Source organism: Plectrocnemia conspersa, unplaced genomic scaffold, assembly GCF_051122295.1.
Source record: "Plectrocnemia conspersa isolate PC_06_02 unplaced genomic scaffold, ASM5112229v1 ptg000010l, whole genome shotgun sequence".
NCBI lineage: Eukaryota > Metazoa > Arthropoda > Insecta > Trichoptera > Polycentropodidae > Plectrocnemia > Plectrocnemia conspersa.
In genome coordinates, this window is record NW_028277174.1 from 27,182,662 (window position 1) to 27,205,441 (window position 22,780).

At 25.4% G+C, this 22,780-nt stretch overlaps 2 protein-coding genes across 5 annotated transcripts in view; both read left to right on the forward strand.

Moving 5' to 3' along the window:
* The window catches only part of LOC148231219 (atrial natriuretic peptide receptor 1), a 115,050-nt gene extending 102,868 nt beyond the window's left edge, over window positions 1-12,182 (forward strand). For all 4 annotated transcript variants that reach the window (XM_088195941.1, XM_088195942.1, XM_088195940.1 and 1 more), the window contains exons 16-20: window positions 2,940-3,089; window positions 7,352-7,544; window positions 7,618-7,792; window positions 10,551-10,741; window positions 10,814-12,182. In XM_088195941.1, the coding sequence (XP_088052067.1) occupies window positions 2,940-3,089; window positions 7,352-7,544; window positions 7,618-7,792; window positions 10,551-10,741; window positions 10,814-11,341 (1,237 nt within the window). In that variant the 3' untranslated portion in view covers window positions 11,342-12,182. The remainder of the gene's footprint in view (window positions 1-2,939; window positions 3,090-7,351; window positions 7,545-7,617; window positions 7,793-10,550; window positions 10,742-10,813) is intronic.
* Window positions 12,183-13,407: 1,225 nt separating this feature from the next.
* Window positions 13,408-22,780, forward strand: part of LOC148231221 (receptor-type guanylate cyclase gcy-28-like) — a 122,737-nt gene continuing 113,364 nt past the window's right edge. Inside the window, exon 1 of the mRNA XM_088194824.1 lies at window positions 13,408-13,712. The gene's annotated coding sequence lies outside the window, so the exon portion shown is untranslated. The remainder of the gene's footprint in view (window positions 13,713-22,780) is intronic.

A 22,780-nucleotide genomic window follows, 5' to 3' on the forward strand; every position in this document is an offset into this window, starting at 1 on the left:
AATATTCGAATCGAAATTGCACATTTAATAACGATCGAGATATGAGATTATATATGCAAATTAATTATATGTTTCATGCTAAGTATATTAAAATAAGATCTAACTAAGCTTATGATTTTTTTATCAATATATACCGCGGATAATAATATAGTTCTCGGTCTTTACAATTACTAACAGGAGCTATTTTTTAATGCGTTTCCAAATGAAAGGATCACCTTCTAAAGCTTTTTTGATTATTATTAGTCTATTTAAATAGAAAATACTTAAAATATAATTTAAAAAAATGTTGTTTAAAGTATATTTGATATTTAAAGTATACATATTGTTAATGTACTAATAATAAAAAAAGCATTGATAAAATAATATGATTTTAGTTGTTGTTGGTAGTTTATATATGTCCTACTTAATTATTATAATTTACTTCAATTATCAAACATACTTTATCAATATTTGTAATTTAATATACGTCCTATTCAATTACAATGACCTTTAAGAATAATTAATTCTAAATTATCTGCGTGACTCTTATCCTCCAAAAGTCAGAAAAGCTGTATTGTTCTTATTGAATTTTATATGCACTTTTTTATGATAGAGAACAGGCTTAATACTAAGATGAATAGTTAATTTATTTTAGCTAATAGCTAATTAATACACACATTACTATTTTATTTAAAGGTAAATAAAATTGTCACAAATGTAATATTTTTAATATAGTTATGTTATAAATTTATCTACTTATTCTGTTTTTATTATTTTTTAAATAGTTTTTTATATATTTTAACACTTTTATACAGGATTCTGTTTTAGTACTTTTCTTTTTATGCCTAATTTATTTCTACTTTTAGTTGTGTATGTTTGTGCATTCATTTCATGTTTTAAGTTTACTTTTCACTTTCTAGTAATTATTTAAATTACAAGATTTATACAGCTATATATACATTTTTCCATATAATTAACTATTTTTATTGTTTTACTAATTAAAAAATTGCTTTATGAGTTAACAATTTATTTTTCTAAGAAAGTTTTGTTTTTTATCTAAAATTAATCAATTTTCTTTAAGCATTTTATTTTACATCTGGATTAAAGTAAATAATATTGAATAATAATAATAGCGCGTTATATTTATGTATCCATATACAAAAATATTTAGCAATCAAAAACATACTATGCATTGTAACAAAAAAAGTGTGCTATCTAAAACGAGCTTTTTATAAAAAAAATAAGCTTTTAATGCAAAAATTTATAATTTAAATGCAGTGAAATAACTTTTCATTTTATTTTATATTTTCATTATTGTATTGTATATTTAATTTTCTATATCATATACACTTTATTAAAATGAACTTTCATTCGATATTTTGATTTAGTCTTACTATACTAATATTTTACATTTAACTATTGTTTATTATTTATAATTTGCTTCACTATATTCTTTGTATTAAGGTATTTTTTTAATTTTCTGATAATATTTCATTAAATAAAGACTAATTTATATACTATATATGTTCATCTTTATATAGGTGCTTTTATTTATTTACTACTTTATTTTATAAAAACCACCCCTCGCTTTGTTTAGTAATTATATGGTTTCAAAAAAATTAATAAAAATTAATATTTATTAAATAATAAGATTTTTTGTAATAGTTTAACTAATTAAATTTTTTAGTATTATATTATTATAGAAGATAATTAAAGGTTTTTTTATATGCTGTATGTAAAATATTGTGATTATTATAATATTAAAAGCTGTTAAATTACACATCCATTATCTCTCTAATTATTTTAAAATATTAGTTTTTCTATTACACCTATTAAATTGTAACAAATTTGGACACACTATTTATCATATCCAATTATTAATTTAGAACCACACTCTCACCAATGTATAATTTATTATTTATATCGTATTACATATATGATGATATTTATGTCATATTAAACAAAAATAATATTGTATCCAATTATCTGTGGTACCCCATTATTCCTCCAATTTTTTTTATATATTACTTTTCACTTTTATTAAGAATTTAATAATTAATAAGTCTTTAAATTTATAATGAAACATCTTATGATTTTACTGGTATATTTTTATCTATTGTTTCAAAATAATTTAGAAATTTCCTCATAGCTTTTTCCAAGTCATAAATAAAACAATGGTACTCTTAGGCTCAAAGGATAATTAATCAAAAAATAAAGCAATAACGCATCTTTTATGGAAACTATTGAAGCTTGTGTGATAAAAGCTTTACAGTATATTCTACATACCTATGACTCTACTCCTCAACAATATCACAAGGATGTGCGTTTCTGGTTCAGTGGGCATATTATATAAGACCTTGTTACTGATATAAGATGATTTATATCATGCTCTATTAAATATTATTATATAATGCGCCAAATGACGCGAAATTATATTATATTATGAGTTGAACTGATAAAAAAATCGATAAAAGCTTAAAATTATTTTATGATTCAAGAGTCAATTTTAGTATCAAAGAAATTGAATATTCTGCCACTTTTCATTATTAAGCGCCTTAAAATTATATTTTACCTCAATGTATTTAAAGATAATTAATCTTCCCTTAAAGTACATTTTTGTATGTATAAGAGAGTGCTAAAAAGCAACTGTCGAAACATAGTTTATGTTTGTGCATTACCGCGTTTATGTGAACTTAAAGCTCTTAATAGCATAATCCTCTTTGTTGCAACTAAGCTGAGGCGTTAGTGGTTGTTTGCGGCTTTCACTGTTGATATATTTTTATGTCGATTTTGAAGGGATTTCGAAGTAGCTCTTTTGATAATTCCTATAAAGGAAACCTTTTCGTTAGTAATCAAATTCCGAGACTCGTCGGCGCGAATGGAAATCGACCCCATTACGAGGCGGAATTAAATGCAAATTTACACAAGTCGATAACAACGCGATTATAATTAACTTTCAGGGAGCACGAGACGGGAAACATTCTGGACAATTTGCTGTTCAGGATGGAGCAGTATGCAAATAATCTGGAGGAGCAGGTAGCCGAGAGAACGTCCGACTATTTGGAGGAGAAAAAGAAGTGCGAGGAACTTCTATATCAACTGCTTCCGAAGTTAGTATCAAAAGATAAATATTGGCGTGGGTGCTTTTACTTTATTTATACACATTGGGATTTCACTCTCGGTTAGTATTATTTGTTTAAAACAACGCAGAGGTTTGATTAGAATTTGGGCTCAAACAAAATATACATAACGATCTGCAATGTGGGTGTTTTTTTAATGTGTAAATATTCTTTAATATACTATAAATATTAACTATTAAATCGTTCGAATCGTATACATATATAATTTATTTAAATACAGAGTGGCAAAGCATCAATTAGTTACTCAAACAGGATACATCATTTTATAATACATACATACATATATAGTAATCGCTAAAAATATCCTTAAATTAATTCATTGTCAATTCGACCGAAATATTAAAAATTTAAATGTAAACAAAATTTACTGTATACATCTCTTTTGTATACCAAATTTAACCTTGTTAAATATACAAATATACAATACAAAAATCTGACAATATTTTTAGGTACAATTTATTCACTCAACCGTTAAAGTAAATATTATTTATAATGTATTCTGTGTGAATACAAATTGTATGTATACAAATATGGCATTACATTTTTCAGTATGATTAGCTTAAATTAAATAAATGTTGTGGTTTTTAAAATGGAGTACTGTTTCGACATAAGAAATATTTACAATAAAGACGTTGTCATAATATTCATAGAAAGGAAAAACATAATTATTTAAAATATTTTCTTTATCTTTGTAATTACTTATTTTTACCACAAAGATTTTATTGTTTCATATATAATTTTATTTAAAAGTTGGCAATGTGTATTTTTTCTAAAAAATTCAATTGATTTTTAATTACATGATATTATGATATTTTATATAAAATATACAATATAAGTAAAAATATTATTTTTCTCGCAAAAAAATTATAATCAATTTGTGGATGGTGATTTTATTACAAAATTTCATGTCTAACAAAAAACATTTTTCATTATCTGAACTCTTTAATATTCCATTAAATGTCTGAATTAAATTGATTAATTAATTTTAACAACAATATTTAAAACAAAATTATCTTATAAATACATTATTAAAATTTATCATTATAAATTATTATAAAAAAATCTAATTAATGGTATTATTTATTTTTAATTTAATATATTTAAATACTATTGTTTATCTTCATATTACTACTTTACATATGAGCCGTTGATTTTGAAAGTGGGGCAAGTCCATATTATGTTATTTTCAGATAATTAATGATTTAAAAATATTGGTAAGCAATAATAGACTTATTTTATATTACTATTTTTATTAAAAATTAATATGCAATAATTATTTACACAAAAAAACTATTTTTAATAGGGGCCAATGGACTTACCCCACTATCAAAAGCAATGATTTTATGAAAATGTTTATTTCTTGTAATAAGAAAAAATAGAATATTTTATTTTTTTACTTTTCTATTTTATTTCAACACTTCATATTTTTTTCGAATAGGTGCATTTAGCAAAAAGCTTAATATTATTTTATAGAAAAGAGAGAAGAACACAAATGAAAAATGTAATAATTATATACATAACACACAACAACATAAATACATCATAACAAAATACCTAAAGGAATATTACTATTATTTTTTAAAATTAAGTACCTATCATGTATGGGTGGTATATTATATAAGGCAATATATGTATCATATTTTTATATTTCTCTTTAGTAGTAGGCCTAGTTTTTCCATTTAAAGATGGCAATGTTATTTTGTCGATAAATAAATAGTTTTAAATTGTGAATCACTTATACGGCGTATTTCTTAAAACTTGTATCTAGAAGATTTTCAGCTAGTTGACAGTTTCAAAATCGCCTCCTCCAGATGTTTCGTTGTATAAAAGTTGTTTCATTTCGTGTAGTAAAAATGTATTTTGTTTGCGACATGTTTGTATTAATTTGTAACAATCCTCGGGAATGTACAGAAAATTAGTTTTCCTAATTGCCTTTTCTACAACAAATTCCTACAATTTTTTCAAAAATGAATGTCCAGATAATAAAAATTTATAATTAATAATATTTATATTGTTATCACTAGACGAGATAATTTTCATCCACATTAAGACCAACTTTTCCCCCAAAGCACACATAAGCGATAACAGGTTTTTGAGTTGTCACATTTTTTAAATGTTTTAAACAACAAGAAGCTTCTTCTTGTGATCCTCTGGATGCAGTTGGTTCATCCCAGGTATACATATGAATTTCATCATCATGTAAATTATGAAAACCTTGATTTAAAACATACATGTTTCGTTTATTGTATGAACAGAAACTGTCATATTCGTAATCCTTTTTGAAAATCAAATGTAAAAGAAAAATAGTCTCCTGAATTTTTCGAGGTTAGTGCTTTATTTTCTTGTAAAGCTTTTTTAGCTAGTACAGCATCTTTTAAATGAAGCTCATGTTGTAACTCAAAGTGTCACTTTTTTTAAATATAATATTTTAAAAGCATTTAAAATTGATCTAAGGTCATTAAAAATTAATTAACTATTTCTGATTTACGATAATTTTTATCGCCATTTTAAATATATAAAATAATTTATATTCAAGACAAAACCCGCAGCTATCGATCAAGTATTCACGAATAATTTCATCTGATATTGCCTATTTTAACGTACATTTATTATATATATATATATCTCATATTACTAAGCTCCCAAACGAATTTATGATTTCAATAAATTATCTTCATCGCTTTAATACTAGCAACGTTTAATCTTTATCTTCAACCCTCTAACGAATCTTTAAAGTCCATCTCCAACGTTTTCATTGGTATTTTAATCCGACAAACAACGAACCAAATCCAGTGCGAAAAGTGAAACTGTATGATATGTATAATACATCGAATTAACACAACGCACATTACGCAACGATGAGCTTTTCACATGAGTGCTTAAACCATGTGATGTATTAGGCTTAATCCATACGACTTTAGCCTAATTGATACGGATTAAATTTTCGATCGGTTGTGTATATGTATGAAAAAGATTTCGAACTTGAAATAGCGCATAAATCCTCTAACAATGATGTTTGTTATATAATAAGCACGTTCAAAATCAAAAATATGAAAAAAGTTCACATGAATCTATGATTGGAATAAATCCGGCATGGTAAAACAAACAAAGCATAGAGTGCTGAGATTTTTTTATAGATTAAATTTACGTTGAAAGCACGAACCATCAACACGATTAAAGTAGACTAATGCTGTGCGATTTCGAAAAACCGCAATCAGGATTGTTTTAATACATTAAAAGGTTTTTTTATGTTGTGTATATATTAAGCAAAATATCGACTGTAAAGACTTTTTATTGGCCCGCGAAAATATGACTGTCAAATGTGGAATTAAAGTTATAACGTGATATTTGATAATATTTATACGAATATTGTTGAATTTTTATTCTAAACTTATTTTACTAAGTACAGTTTTATGTAGGATTTTATCCCACACAGTTATGAATTTTTAAGTTTTATGTGTATTGGGTTAAATATTGTACTTATAACTGTATACAAGGGATGTTTAATGATCGCGTTGTCTCATTGTTATATTATGAAAACTGTCGTAAATAAGGAACTGAGCTTATATACTTAGTTGTTAAATGAACATTGTTATTATATTATCTTATTTTTAATATAAAATCAGTTTATAGTATATTATTTTAGGAGCTTTATGTTATGTTAATTAAGGTAGCAAGTAGTCTTTAGTAGTCTACAAAAAAGGCAAACAATGATACCTATCAATTTCTCAGAAAATTCTGCATAACTCAAAACCGTGTTTATGACTTTATGTATTTATACATGATTTATTTACGCACGATAATTTATTATTCCCGTACTTGATACGTTTGGGTTGTATATTGTCTAAGCCGGGTGCTTTATGATTTTTCAATTTTACTATAGCTTTAACATTCTCGTTTTGGGTTGGTGTGTTATTTTATTCATCCCCGGTTGTAAGTGTTACATGTTTGGTGTTGAAATCTGCTTAAAATATTTAATAATATTACTTTCTCTTCAGAATTAAGCAGCGCTACAGAATGTCATAACCACCAAATGGGCATATTTTTTTCATCTAAGTTTGAGTAATTATTACATCAAATCAAAGATGATACGATAAACAAATATAAAGTAAAAGTTCGGAAGCTTTTTGAAATGTCCGCGTATTCAACGAAAGCGTACCAAATCCCTATGGCGCGTGCTTTAGTTCTGAAACTTCGTGTTTGCGCTTATGTTTTATTTTTTCGATAAACAGACCTGTGGCAGCACAGTTGATAAGAGGATATTCAGTAGTGGCTGAAACGTACGAGCAAGTTACCATATACTTCAGCGACATAGTTGGTTTCACTCAACTATCAGCTCAGTCAACCCCGCTGCAAGTTGTCGACCTCTTGAACGACCTCTACACGTCTTTCGATTCCATTATCGAAAATTACGACGTTTATAAGGTATGTTTTTTTTATTACTCTCGCTTATTCATATTAGAGTGTATTAACATATATTTTTGTTTTTGAATTTTAGGTAGAAACCATCGGAGATTGTTATATGGTTGTATCCGGACTTCCAGTTAGGAATGAAAACCGGCACGCTAGGGAAATTGCCAGAGTTGCTCTGGCTTTATTGGATAATATACATAAATTTGTTATCAGGCACAGGCAGAACGAGCAGTTAAAATTGAGGATTGGTATACACACAGGTATGATTTTGTTAAATTTAAACAATTATGCGATTTTTTTCGCGAGAATATAATTGAATAAAAATAATAATTTAATTACTATTGATTTTATTGTTTCGTTAGTATTGAATATGATAATGATTTTAATTCAATAGTAATAAACATATGCTATAAGTATGCTATAAAAAAATACATATGCATATTACAGCTAATATTAAATTATACAATATATATGTGTATAAAATTAAAAAACAAATTACTCTTAAAAAATAAATTTAGTATTATCATAAAATATGAAAAAATCTTTTTTGGTGTAATTTTTAAGATAAATAATTCACAAATTTAAATTTTTATACTATGGTCAAAACTCAAAATATAATAAATCATAAACATAATATTTAAAATATTTTCTAATTTATTAAGCAAAAAAAAACACTGGATTTTGACTTATAGTTTTAAAAAAACGACAAAAAATGGTAAAACAACTCTTAAGCAAACAAATATAAATGTATCTTAAAAATAATTGCATTAGTAGACTATTTTTATTACTAAATAACTAAATTGCACATTAGTAAAAATATCATTAGATAATTTTTAAAGGTAATTTTTAACCCAAAAAAATTTAATTTTTTTTAATGCAACAATTTATTATATTATATTAATTATTAATATTAATCGTAAAAAGCAAATTTTAAATTTTTTTGGAAAGCATTATATTAAATTACAATATCGATCTTAAAAACAAAATCTAAGATATTTATTAATTACAAACCAGATTTTAATAACTATAATAATATATATAACATAATTTTACTAGCAGAATTTAAATACTTTTTTTTAGTGATTTTTAAAATAAAAAAAATATCTAATAATATTCATTTCAATACCAGCTCAAAAATATATTAAATTTCTTTTTTAATAATACATAGTAAATTGTACGACTTTTTTATATGAAAAATATTTTTATTATTCAAAATTGTCATAAAAAACTTAATTTTCAGAGTACGATATCGATTTTAAAAACAATATTTAAAATATTTATTACCTACAAACCAGATAAACGATAAAAATATATTACTTAATTTTACTAGAATACTTTAAATGTTTTTTTGTAGTGATTTTTAAAATAAAAAAAAAGCTTTTTAATTTTTGAAATTCCTAATATTTATTTCAATACTCGCTTAAAATTAGATTAAATTAAATTTGTTATTATTAATACTAATTAAACTATAAAATTTATAATTTATTTTCTGCTTAAAAGTGTTATAAAAAACTAAGTTTTGAGAGCACAAAAATTATAATCAACCAAAACTAAATTTTGTCTGAGAGACTAAAAACAAAAATTGAAAATATCTAACAAAAAAAATTGGTTTTAAATTAGTCAGTAAAAAAATAATAGCACATTAAATTGACAAATTTTTTTATAAATATATACAAGAATCATTGAATTGTTGTAAAATACCTAATTTCTTATGAAAGTTTAAAAAAAATAATCAACAATATATAAAAAACAACAAAACTAAATATTATAAAAACCTATAAACTCGTTCCTTTACTAAAATTATAAAATATATGTTGACTTTTTTTAAAATAAAAATTGTTCAAAATAAAAAAAATGTTTATTTTTCAGAAAAATGTAGTAAATAATTATTAATTATAAATTAAATAATATAAAATAAAAACTTTTTTCTAAATTTTTATTTATTATTATATTAATACTTTTAAAATATTATTGGTACTGATTCTCAGGCTAAACATTTTTTATTTAAGAAAAATAAATTTATGAACTTTAATCTAAAACTAAATAAAAATACACAAATAATTTTTTAGATGTTATTCTAAAGTATTTACTGATAAAATTAAAGTTAATAATACCAATTTTTTTCTAAAGAATAAAATAAAATTAATATTATATTAGGATAAAAAATAATTAAACACAATAGCAGATTATTTGGAACAGTAATTTTAATTGATTTTAAACAAAAAAGTATTTAATGTTTTAAGTATTTATAAGTATACACTATATTACAAAACCCAGTAAAATATAATTATCTATTACGTAAAATATTGCAAAATAAAAATTACAAAATTAAATAATAAATAAAACATAAACATTTTGAAAAAAAAATCTATTTACTCAATAAAATTATTTAAACTACAGTTAACCTTTTACCAAAAAATATTAAAATGTAACATTTTATAAAATAATATATTGTGTTTATTTTTTTTTATTAAAATTTATCATATTGTTTAAAATGTACCTATAAATAAAAAAAACAACATCTAATCATAACATTTTCTTTACTAAAATATTTTAAAACATTGAATTTTGCTGAATTAATTTGAAAAGAAAATCAATGTCTTATAAAAACAACAAAATAAAATTTAAAATAAACGTATTATCTTATGTTTGTAGCAAAATCTTGTTTTACAATAATTACGGCGCATCTAGTTTTTCTTTAGCTAGGAATATAAGGGAGGAAATCGTTTAGTGAAATCACAAATATATTAAAATATTTTTGGCAATAAAAAACGATGCATTACTATATTTTAATGATTAAAAAAACATAAAAAATTAAGCCTTTCATTTACTTAAATTTATTTTTAATAACATTATTTATAATGCTATAATATAGTAGATTTAATTGATTTCTTCGTTTTCACTGTTTGAAATTTGGAGTAATCCGCATTAAATAAGTTTTTAATGCATTCTACGTATTATAATAACTTTGATTCTATATAAATATCTTGCTTACTGATTCATATTTGATATATGTAGGTCCTTGCGTTGCTGGAGTCGTAGGCTTAAAAATGCCTAGGTACTGCTTATTTGGAGATACAGTTAATACTGCTAGTAGAATGGAATCAAATGGAGAAGAACTTAGGATTCACGTTAGTTCAACTACTAAAGAAATACTAGATACCTTTGGAACGTTCGATCTTCAATGCAGAGGTCAAGTGACTATGAAGGTTTGTTTTAATTATATAATATATATTTTGTTTAAATTTTCTAATGAAATTAATTATTGTTTATATAATTAGGGAAAAGGAACTCAGACTACTTATTGGCTAAACGGTGAACGACCAGATCCGAATGAAATCAAACAAGTTCCTGAGAAGCAACTGAATAAACTAGATCCATTAACTAACAGTAACTTCCTTCCGTTGAGGCAGAAAAGAGATCAACATTCAAGATCTTCGAGCAGAAGAGGATCTGGAAAAAGCCACGAACCATTGAAGAGGGATAGCAGTCAAGACTTAGTTATTAACGGAGTGACCAATAAAGATTTCACATCTTCGAATCACAGTTTAAGTAGCAAGCCTCAAAATAATCAAATAATTTCTAGTGTTTCTTTCGTGTTGAACAATTCAGTAGCTGGTAAAGAGCGAATGGCGCCTGGCACGCCTACTGCTAATATAAAAAATAATCATAAAATTGGCAATAATAATTACGCGCCTAAAAAGGACAATATCGAAATGGGCGGTAATGTTTGTGATAAATCTCAAGACTTTAGTGCCAGTATGCCACTGTTAGGTAAAATTAACGACATCAGCGATTCGATTGTTTGAGAGAAAAATCAATAAATATTTAATCTAAAATACATGTACACATAACTCCAATAATTCGGAATAATACTTAATAAACCTAATCAGTTAAATATTAAACATGCGCCAAATATATTTATTAAATTATATCAAGAAAAACCTCATTCACTATATCATTTAAATATTATATGTAAGTGATTTAATAACTATCAATTAATATATTAAACATAAATAAATTTTAATAGTCACGAGCGTTAATTATATTTTTTATTTATTTTTATTGCTTTAATTTCGAATTAATGGAGTTAAATTTATTAATAGATAAGATCTCTTTTACGAGTGAGTTAACTAATTTAATTAACAAGCAAAATTTTATTGTTCCTTATTTAATTAAAACCATGTATTATGTGGCATTTTTGTTTTAAACTATTTTTTGCATTTAATTGTTGTAATGATGATTGCCATTCGCTCAGTGAGATTATATAAACTTTAGTGATAGTATAGAATGAATATTAAATAAGTTGTTGTTTGGTGAATAATAATAAACCACGTATCTATATAATATGTTATATAAAACGAGCACTTAAAAATCGTTAAAATAATTAATATTGTTGTGAGAGTATTTATAATAAAGTTGTGTAAATACATATTTGAAAAAAGTGTAAAATATTCTAAACACGCGTAAATTGTTCATATGAGTGTATATATTTATATTATAGAGTTAGGATAAGTGTGTAGGAAAATATATTTATATGTGTATATATATTATTTATATATTCCGTAATTCTTAGCTTTAAGATCTTGGGAGGAACTTTGTGTGACTGTTACCAATAGTTGAAATTTTAATAAAAATAATTTTGTTGTATTTTTGGTGCTTGTTGAATTTATATTTACCCTTGTATATCCCAAAATCATTTTGTGGCGTAGGCGTTAATATTGAATGTATGCTCACTTCATAGAATAATAAATTCCATTGTCGGCTTTCTACGAAACATAAACAAAACCGAGCAACAGATTTAACGTTGAACAGATTTGATGGAAAATAAGCATCATACAGAAAATGTTTATTTTGTATATTCATGAAGATTAGCTCATTTAATATTTTCGTTTTAAAATTTAATTACACAATTTAAAATATTAATTAATTTTTGGGCTTTTTAAATTATTAAAATATAATTTACTTCGGAAAAAAATTATATTTCACTTTTATCTAGTGTCTATATTAATATATTATTCGAAGTCAATAGATGAAACTAAAAATATACAAAATAGGTTTGAATCTTTGCTATAAAAAAATTATTATTATAAAATTTTGTTTTATTGTTATTGTTTCGATTTTAAATCCAAAATAATAATTTTAATGCGTGTTAATTATTAATACTTATATTCATAAAATACATTTAAAGTAGAAGAGACATCTATAGACATGATTTAGAACAATTTTATATTAAACTGATTCAGAACTCAAATAAGTAACTCGAATGATACTACTAAAAATATTTTAATTATAAATATTGTATATCTTACTTTGTAGTAATTTAAACTTGTTTATTAAAAAATCTATATATGCTATAATTTTCATAACTTTGACTCCTACTAAGCTTTCATTTCAGGACTGAATCTCGTTATTTATTATTTACTCAATCTAACGTATAATCGGATTATTTTTAACAACGTTAAAAATTCTCAAAGCGAATACATTTGAAGCGCTAACTTTCGCTGCCGCTGCGCAACCGTTCATAAATAATAAAAATTGTGCTTACACAAACCTCAGTTTTAATAATTAAATAAAAAATAATTATACGTTTAAAATATAGCTTTTAATATGAGTTAAAATAAACAATTTAAATTTAATATTTTTATTTAAAATTTTGTGGGTCTACGGTGGTGCTACGCCAGTGCTACATCTGTCAATATAATCAATGATTTATATGAATAATATAAATGCACATTTGTTAAATATATTTTTTAATTAAATTCGATACTTTTGAGCCACACAGTGTTTCAGCTGATGTATAAAGGTGAAGCGTAGAGCCGCTCAGTAGTGTTTGCTCGCGTCTACGGACGTAGACGCGCTACGAGGCGCCGGCTTCGAAGCCGACGTCATAAAATCGCGTAAACACAACATCGTTTATTTTTATTTATTTAATGTTAAATTACAAAAAAAATAGTATTTTATTATGCATAATCAATATATAAATAATAATAAATTAGCAAATCATTTATATTATAATATAATAAAAATATTTATATATAAAATTTAATATATTCTACAAGAATGTTTTAAAATAATTTTAATACACAAAACAATTAAAAAATACGTGAATAATTGAAGACGGATAAAATTTATATAAATTACTTACTAAAGTGGTGCGGTGCGAATTAAATTAACAAGGTACGTGCCGAAAGCTCGACTTAATAAAGCTTTCACATTTTAATTAAATATTTTTTTCATATAATGTAAAGCTTTTTTGTCATTGTTGTGTTTATGAGTTTTGTGACTTTTTTTCAACTTTCGTGTTTACTTCTACGTATAAATTCGATATCAAAGGGCAACAAATTGAATAATTAAATTTTCTTGCGTTGCTTGTGAGTTATTTTTCATTCTGCGAAATCAAACAAGCAAGCCACATTGTAAGTTTGTTTTGCCTCATTACGTATTCTCGCGTAATGGAAAGATTTATGATTCATATCTCATTTTTGTATCATCCCGGTTACTAGGAAATTAAAGAGTTTTTATTGTATTCCTTACATAGAAAAGCTTTCCGCGCTTCTGAGAGCGAGCTTTATTCAGAGTAGTAAAAATGTAAACTTTACGATCTAAGCCTTGATTTTATATAAACCAAAGGTCGATTTTTACAGTATATGTTTATATTAAAATAATATCGCACGTCAAAGTCGTTAGATTGATGCGTTTTATTCCGGGGTATGATGGATCTTCTTAAAGGAGCAACAAGGCGCTTCAAAGTTGAGGGCAACAGCCAAAAGGATGCCTTAGTAAAGGTCTTTATCCTTTTTAAATGAAAGTGTGGGGTGAATCGATAAAAGAGCAAAGTGTGGCCAGCGATGTCGAAAACGTCCTCCTAATTGATGGCGTGCAGCGTTGCCCGGAAAATGAGCTTTTACTACACCGTGTGATGTATTAAAATATGAGTTAATTGGAAAATTACACGACATATCCATTAAATAATAAAATAATAGCATATATAATTTTATAATAATGAAATCAATATATCATTTTAATATATAAATAATAGGAAATCAATACAGTTTTTTACAAAAATAAAATAATTGTTGTTGTAAATATAAAATCATTGTTGCTAATATTTTTGATTCTTAATTTATTGACTTGCCACAGTTAAATATATGAAATAGTCATAATTTTATTACAACCTAATAGTTTTCGAAGCAATTATATGATATATTATACACTCACGACAAATTTGAGTAACTTGTTATATGCCCAGATATTTTTATATTAAGGTAAAATAATGCAAATCACTAAGAAATATATTTATTTATATATGCAAATTTAAGCAATGTAAATATATTTATATGCACGCAATCGTTTTGAAAATTGGCATTGCGGCAAATTGCAAATGGAATATTAAAAATCGGAAAAAATTGGCACTAAAATTAAAACACCACTTCTATGTTACGAATATAACAATATTTCTTTATTTCAGTATATTAATATAAATGATCGAATAGGAAAAGCCATTCCTTATAATACGAGCTAGTGCCCAATATTAAGATCATCAATTTCTATAAACAATGTCCGCAATTGGGTCAACTGAAAGCAGTAATCAAATAAAACGCCCTTCCGTAGTTCGCCGGAAACAATATGTTGTTTATCACTCTGACATAATGAGTCTTTTGAAATATAATATTAAATGTTAGCACATTTTATAAAAATGATATACTATATTAAAATTAAAAAATGCTAGCAGAATAATTCGCTCAATTTCACAGAACCTAATGTAGATTAAATCGAAAAGAAAAGCTGTGTGAAAGCTTTTGCTTTGCAGTGTCATTAATTAAAGACGTGAATAATCGTATCGTTATATTATATGATACGTCTATTATTTGTGTAAGACATACATATGTATATCTGGAATAAAATGTTATTCAAAATTTTTTTCAACTTGAATTTACCTAGAGATTACTGTGACAACATAATAAGATATACTTGACATTTTAATCATGAATATTTTTCCTTTCTTGTTGCCATCTGCTACCAAAACTATTTAATCATATATAAAGCTTTACTTTTTAAAATATTTTTTTAAAATGAATTAGCGTTCATGTTTTTTGTGTGACTTATAAGAATATAAATTTAAGAGATATAATATGAATATAATAGGTATTTTTTTTATTAATTAGAACATACAATATGTATAAGTAAAATAAATAAAAGATGATTAATCTTAATTCTGAAAATCAGTATTTCTTAAAAATATTTCCATTAGCGATTATTTTTATAATTAGTTTTTCAATTTTTAAAATAATACTATTTATACTATACTTGTTCGTATTGAACACTCTCGTGTAGGGATTCCAATCCCGGGCCAAAATTTTGATCCCGGGATTTCGGTATTGCAATTAGTCGATCCTGGGATCCCGGGACCAGTCCCGGGATAATTTTCATGTTATTTTATCGATAAAAACAATTTAAAATGAATAATACAATATATTTTTACATCTGTTTTTTATAACGTACAATGTATAAAGTACGTATAATTTTAGTCTCGGACTTAAAATAGAAAATAATATAATAAAAAAAAAAAAGGGAAGGTCTTATATATTTATTTGAGAAGAAAAAAATGAACTTTTGACAATGTATGTACATACCTATGTACATTCATAGACACAATTAATTGAAAACATTATTTTGAATAAAACTTACGAAGTAACATCAAAGCATCAAGTGTTTTATCATTTAGCCTTGATCTGATTTTGGTTCCTAAGCAGCCTGCTGCTGAAAAAGCACGTTCAGACTCACAGCCTCAAAGATTCACAGATGACACGTGCAACTCGCGCAAGTTTGTACACGAAATATAACGATGTTGTCAATAATAATTCGATTGTGCTTGATAAATCAACCAATCCGAAAAATTCGGAATTATGTTTTATAATCCCGGGACTCATCGGGTATTGAAAATCGTTCGGGATCCCGGGATCCCGGGATTCGGGATCCCGGGATTGGAATCCCTACTCTCGTGTGACTACTCGGCTGGATCAAATTGACGATCAAAGTCAAAACAGGTGTTTTCTTGGGCTTTTAAGGGTTGTCTTGATCGATTCGGTGTAGCTCCACTTGGTGCAAGTTTGGCTGAAATTTAATATAGTTTTAGTATTGACTGAAGTTTTGGCAAAAATCCTAGTGCTAAAGCTTCATTATCGAAAAATATATGGAAGTACAGACCTTTTTTGTCTAATATATATCTAATCAGATTCATGAACATGTGTAACGACGTGACAGTTGATTCGAACTCGGTACATTTAACTGGATTTTTTTTGTTAAAGTGAGGTCCTACAGTCTTAGTAAAATTGGTTCGAAACTTTTTCACAAATATGAATAACTGGTTTTATTTTTTGTTACGCCATTCTTGAATATAATAATTAAAAAAAAAATTGTTAATTGATCGTTTAACGCTAAAATAAAAATATATCATTGGCATAAACAGAAATAAATTATCAAAGGTTTAGATTTTGTTAAACAATATTTTTGTATACAGTTTATAATGTACAAAAATATATATCTTTAATGTATTTTTCAAAATTCCACTTAAAAATTACTAAAACTATAATAAATATTTTTAATCAGCACTTACACATTAAAAGGTATTTAAAATAATTTAACTAAACGCCTAATAGCACTTATTCAAATTAAAAAAATACACAATATTATTTAAATGTTTTTTTTTATAAGCTTTTAACTAAGTCTCTAAATCATAAACTAATTAAATTAAACTAAATTATTAAAAAAATCTAAGTAGTCATAAAAAAAACTAAAATATTCACTAATAAATATTGTAAAGCTTGTGTTTGAAATTTCAACTGCAAATAGATTTATGTCGAATCTACAAATATTAATACGTAAATTTGCTCATTTAAAAACTGAAATAGTATTTTTTTAAATTAGCTTATAATATGCTTTAAATTAAACTGTTAATAGGATCTATTAGCAGTTCAGTTTAATAAATATATTTTTAGTCAATAATATTTAAAAAAATGTATTTTTAAATTGCCACTTTAAAATATACTTAATAACAATTTTAAAAGTACCATAAACGACGTAAAACTGCTAATATAAGTAAGTCTATTTTACAAATTTTAGAGAGAATATTTTTCTGCGAAAAAAAAAATATTCTTAAATCTGCATTCACAATAACTGAAATTACAAAATGATGCGATTTATGATCATAAAAAAATAGTGTTACATATAAAAAAAACTCTTAAATCATTTCTACATAATATAGAAAAAACGTTATAAATTATTGCAAAATAATAAGAGAACTTAAAATTGAACACGAAAAGCTCGTTATTGTCAAGATCTCATTATGGTGAAATTCAAGTGCAGCTATAAATTATATATTTTATACAACCTTAAAATATCCTTTCCACAACCTGTTTCAAAAATTAATAATATTGTCAAACATTATGCATTATTTTTATTACAGAAATTAAAAATCTTACCGCAATCGTTTCTCGCTTTATCTCCATAATGAAATTTCATTATTCTTCGACGCATTTTAAAACTTTACCTATTAAATTTCAACACAACTTTTGCAATTCCCGTCTCGGTCGACCTTTCAATGTTTCCACAACAAGAAAAAAAAAGTAAACATTTGCTTTTAATTTGATTTGTTCGGCAATAATTTTTGCCTCTTGATTTTCGAACTCGATAATAAACGACCATCGGTGTAAATAATTACACCCGAGAGGGTTGAACGAAATTTATTAATCAATGTCAATACCCAGAGATCCCCAGGCAATACTCTAAAACGATCCGAGTCATGAGAAACATTTGGCAAATGCAGAAAATACCAAATTTGGCACGTTCTTCGTTATGCGATGTAAAAATTCTTGCCCCGTTCTGAAAGGATAATTTGATACGGTGTAACAAAGGGGTAATCTGACGAAAAATATAAAGTTTCGCTATATATAAAATATGCAAACGACTCCTATGGGTATAATGGCACTGAAGAGAGAAATAAAATATCGAATGCATATTGAGTGAATGAGCTCGAACGGCGTCGTAAAAGTAAATAGATAAGTAAAACTCAATATGGAATTGTCTTGCATCAATGTAGAAAGGTCTTTGCTTCTGATATATTTGTGTATATAATATCATGCAAAAGAATAGATAGGAAAGTAATATTGTAAATTTAATATTTATTTAAAAATGTAAGAGAACCTTTAAACGGGTTTCCTGAAAATATTCAAGCACAGTTTAACATTGAAATCGTGGAAGGATTCTAAATTGCACAGTTAATCGTTAAACATGAACATTCGCACATTTTAACTATAATTTAATTTTTAAGTAGACTTAACAATGACTTGAGTTATGCTTATAAATATATTTTTATTATGAATAGAAATATATAAATTATTCATATATTAAATTTATCGATTTATGCTTAAAAATACTCCTAGATATACACGTATTATAAACTTTAAAGCAATTTTATAAATATCTCGATTGATGCCATTTCACATTCTGTGTTTGAAAGTTTCACCTTCGACCTTTCACTGTAAAATAACAAATTTACATAAGCAACTTTTAACAACGTATATTAAATTCATAATACTTAATACTTTGACGTATAAAGCAACAATGTTAAAGGAATACATTTTTAATATAAGACATTCAACCAAAGTGGAACACTACTGCATAATAATTCTTTTCGTTATACATATATACATATATACCTTGTGGCGCAGTTTTTCTTCATAATAAATTTCAAGGAAACTACCTCCCTTTTCATCTTTTGAAAGTGTCAAAGGCATTGTGAGACTTGGAGGACGTTTTTTGCCCAACTTGACCCGAAAGCCTCTAGCGTCTGCAAACAGCCAGAGCTTTCGAGATTATCTGTCTATGTTCGGCACTTTACCGAAATTTTCTATGTTTTTCCATTTCTTTATATGTCACCCTTTTTTATACATTTACCTTTAGCCTATGCGTCATGCGTGTGTTAAATTCTGACAGTCTCTCAAATTGCCTTTTACCTAGCTCGAAAGATCAATTTTAGGGTGGTAAACAAATTTATAAAACAACATTTAGCCATGTACTGAAATATATGTATGTATAATACTAATAATTTCGTTCGTGCAAATTCAGACCATATACCTGTAATATATATGTATATATTTTTAATACTTACTACAGTACATCAAGGTATATATTATAATTAATCAATAAAAAGTATGTAACACTCACTTGATTTTATGAAATTAATATAAAAAATATATGTTTATATATAATATAAGCAAAACAAATGAAATAAATGTCATAAATTCAACAAAGCAATTTAAAAATTATTATTTGTATTACTAGATACAAATATATAGTAACTTTAAAAAATATGCTTATTAACAAAGTCAAATTAAAAGTTTCGCTGTTCTTCAAAAAATGCTTTTATTATTATATACACCTCTTTCCAAATTCATTATAAATATAAGCTGTTTTTCTCTTCATGTAAACCATTGATAGAAAAAGACACTGTATCATAACATTAAAGGAAAAATACAGTAAATAAATAAGAATAAGAAAGCATTACAAACAACAAAGAGGGATTACATCTAAAAATATACGCTTGTTTGTTTTTAGTATATAAATTGTGTTATTCGCCTATAAATATTATTATATAATCGATCGATGTGCCATATACATAAACAGATTGCTTTATTAAAAGCATAAAAAATATACACAGATAAACAGAATAAAAATATGTAGAAGATTAAAAGTTATAAAATGAAAGCTTTACAATTTCCGTTTATATTTGTATACTTTTAAAAAGAATTTCATTTTTTATTGAAAATCATTTTTGTGAAAAGCTTTTCAGTCTTTCTGTTTCAGTGTATGGACAGGGCCATTGTGCAAATAAACTCTCCACGTGCATGAATGGAACATGCAACCTTGGTTAAAGCTCTCTCTCGGTGCAAGGCTTAGATATAAAATTTAAAGCGAAATTAATATTGGATCTTCTATTGAAAATGCATTGTGACTCAAAATTAAATTTTCTAATACCACACGCTAGTTTCGAATTTCTGACGCAGATATTTAGCTTAAGCTTTAACTTAATTAAAAACTCTGGATAAACATCACGAGGTAATAACGTATCAAACAATAACAAACAAAACAAACACAGACGGTTATAAATATAAAATAAATTTTACAGAAAATAAAAGCACGTCGAACGTTCAACATATTCGACGAAATCTATTTGCAATGTATACATTTTTGTTCATATTTACATTTGTGTGTTTGTGTGTGTAGTATTTTATACAGGATGGACTGTAATTTGTTGCTTATTGATATTGAATAGACACTATACAAACTTCGATTTGCTACAGCGTGACGAAAATAAACGTCACTCCGAGAAGTAATTTTCGTCGAAAGCAAAAAATGTACCATCACAAAGTTCAAAAGCTCTTTTCTCACAGTATATGGAAGAAGTTAACAATGTACACTTTTTTTCTTTTTTCAACCCTTAAAAGTTTGTTTTGTTGAAGATCGGCTTTTTCTTGTTATAAGCTTGTCGTGATCTATAAAATTCATAGTATAATTTTTTTTCATGCGAGGTACACATTGTTATTTATTAAAGAGACGTTTTAAAATTCAATATTTTATATTATGGTACAATATTAATTATTTTTTTTATTAAATATATACTATCGAATGTGTTTATTTAAAATTAAAAATACGGAATCGTATTGTAGTGATTTTATTTTAATAAAAATTAGTTATTTTTAGTGTGTTCCTTAAAAATAGTGTTGGGCGAAATTTTATTTGACATAACAAAAATATTTTTTATTTAATTATAATTAGGGTTTAACATTAAATTTTATATTAATGTCTGTCGGTATTTTTGAGCAAAAAAGTTGTAATACAGTGTAATTCAAATAAAACACCCACATCAAGATAATTCTAAATATATTCTTAAGCAGGTTTTAAGAAAGTAGTTTACAGTCTTTCGTGACGAAGTGACGTTTATTGTCCTCTAAGGTCTTTCCTGTTTGTTGTTGTTTGTTATCGTTCTCGGTCTGGTTATCTATCGTCTCAAATTGTATGATCGCTTGATTGTCTACTGATGTGATAAAGTGACTCTTGATTCGAGACGTCTTCATCAATTCACAGATGTTGGTTAGTCAATTGCATTGCCTGCATATTCGACCAACAAAATATTTTCATACTTTAATTAAATAAACCTGCAACGATCTAGAAGGGCATAATGCAAGGGGTGGATTTCGATAGTAGTTTTTACGCAGGCTAGACGCATTGTCAATTGAATTATTTACGCACAGATGTTTTATAGTCATTAATAGTGCGGCTAATAGAGTGTCTGTGTTATTACGTAATTTTCATTGTTATTACGCCTTTTGTCAAACAGCGTTGTTATTTCCCTTTCACAAATTTGAAATTTTAATGACTTAACCGTTAACTAGGTAGATCTTAGCTTGAACAAATAGGAGATTAAGCAACTTGAGACTAAGAAAGTGTAGAATATTTTATTTTTAATGATTTACGTTAGCGACCCTCCGATAGTTACAAAGGATAGTTACAAGCAAATATTAATTGATCTTGCTGAGTTTTAAAACCTTTGAAGAAATGAATTTACAAAGTTTTATTTTGTAATTAATATATATTTATGGTGATTGCTGGCTTTCGAAAGCATGTGTGGTTATTGTGCAATTCTGGGTGTTCTCTCGAGACAAAAAATTGTCGCTTTATTTAATTATTAATGATGTTATTAAAGCCCAAATTATTTTCTTACAAATCAAGAAAAGTTAAAATTTGAATTAATTATTTCAGCAATTAGGAAAATTGCATAATTGCATATTTTTATTAATTACAAATAATGTCTTTAAATATTTAGTTTTGTAGCTCAACATTAAAAATGTATTATTTTCGATATGAGTCTGGGTTATCTTCTTTTCCATTTAGTTTTCATCTCAAAGGTTCATGCTACAAATTTTTGTTTTGATTTATTATTTATTAGTAATGGGATTCATCTTTAAAATAATATTTTGAGTCAAAATTATACGTTTTTCTACAATAAAATAAAATTATGTATATTTTTCTCATAACATTATTTCAACCATAAAATCTTTGCTTTTTTTTAATTGAACTTAAAGCCAATAGGACTTAATTATATTTTTTTGAAAGTAACAAAAAATATATTTTTTGTTTTTTTATTGATGTAATTAGTTTTCAAGAGAATACGTATTTTGTTATAT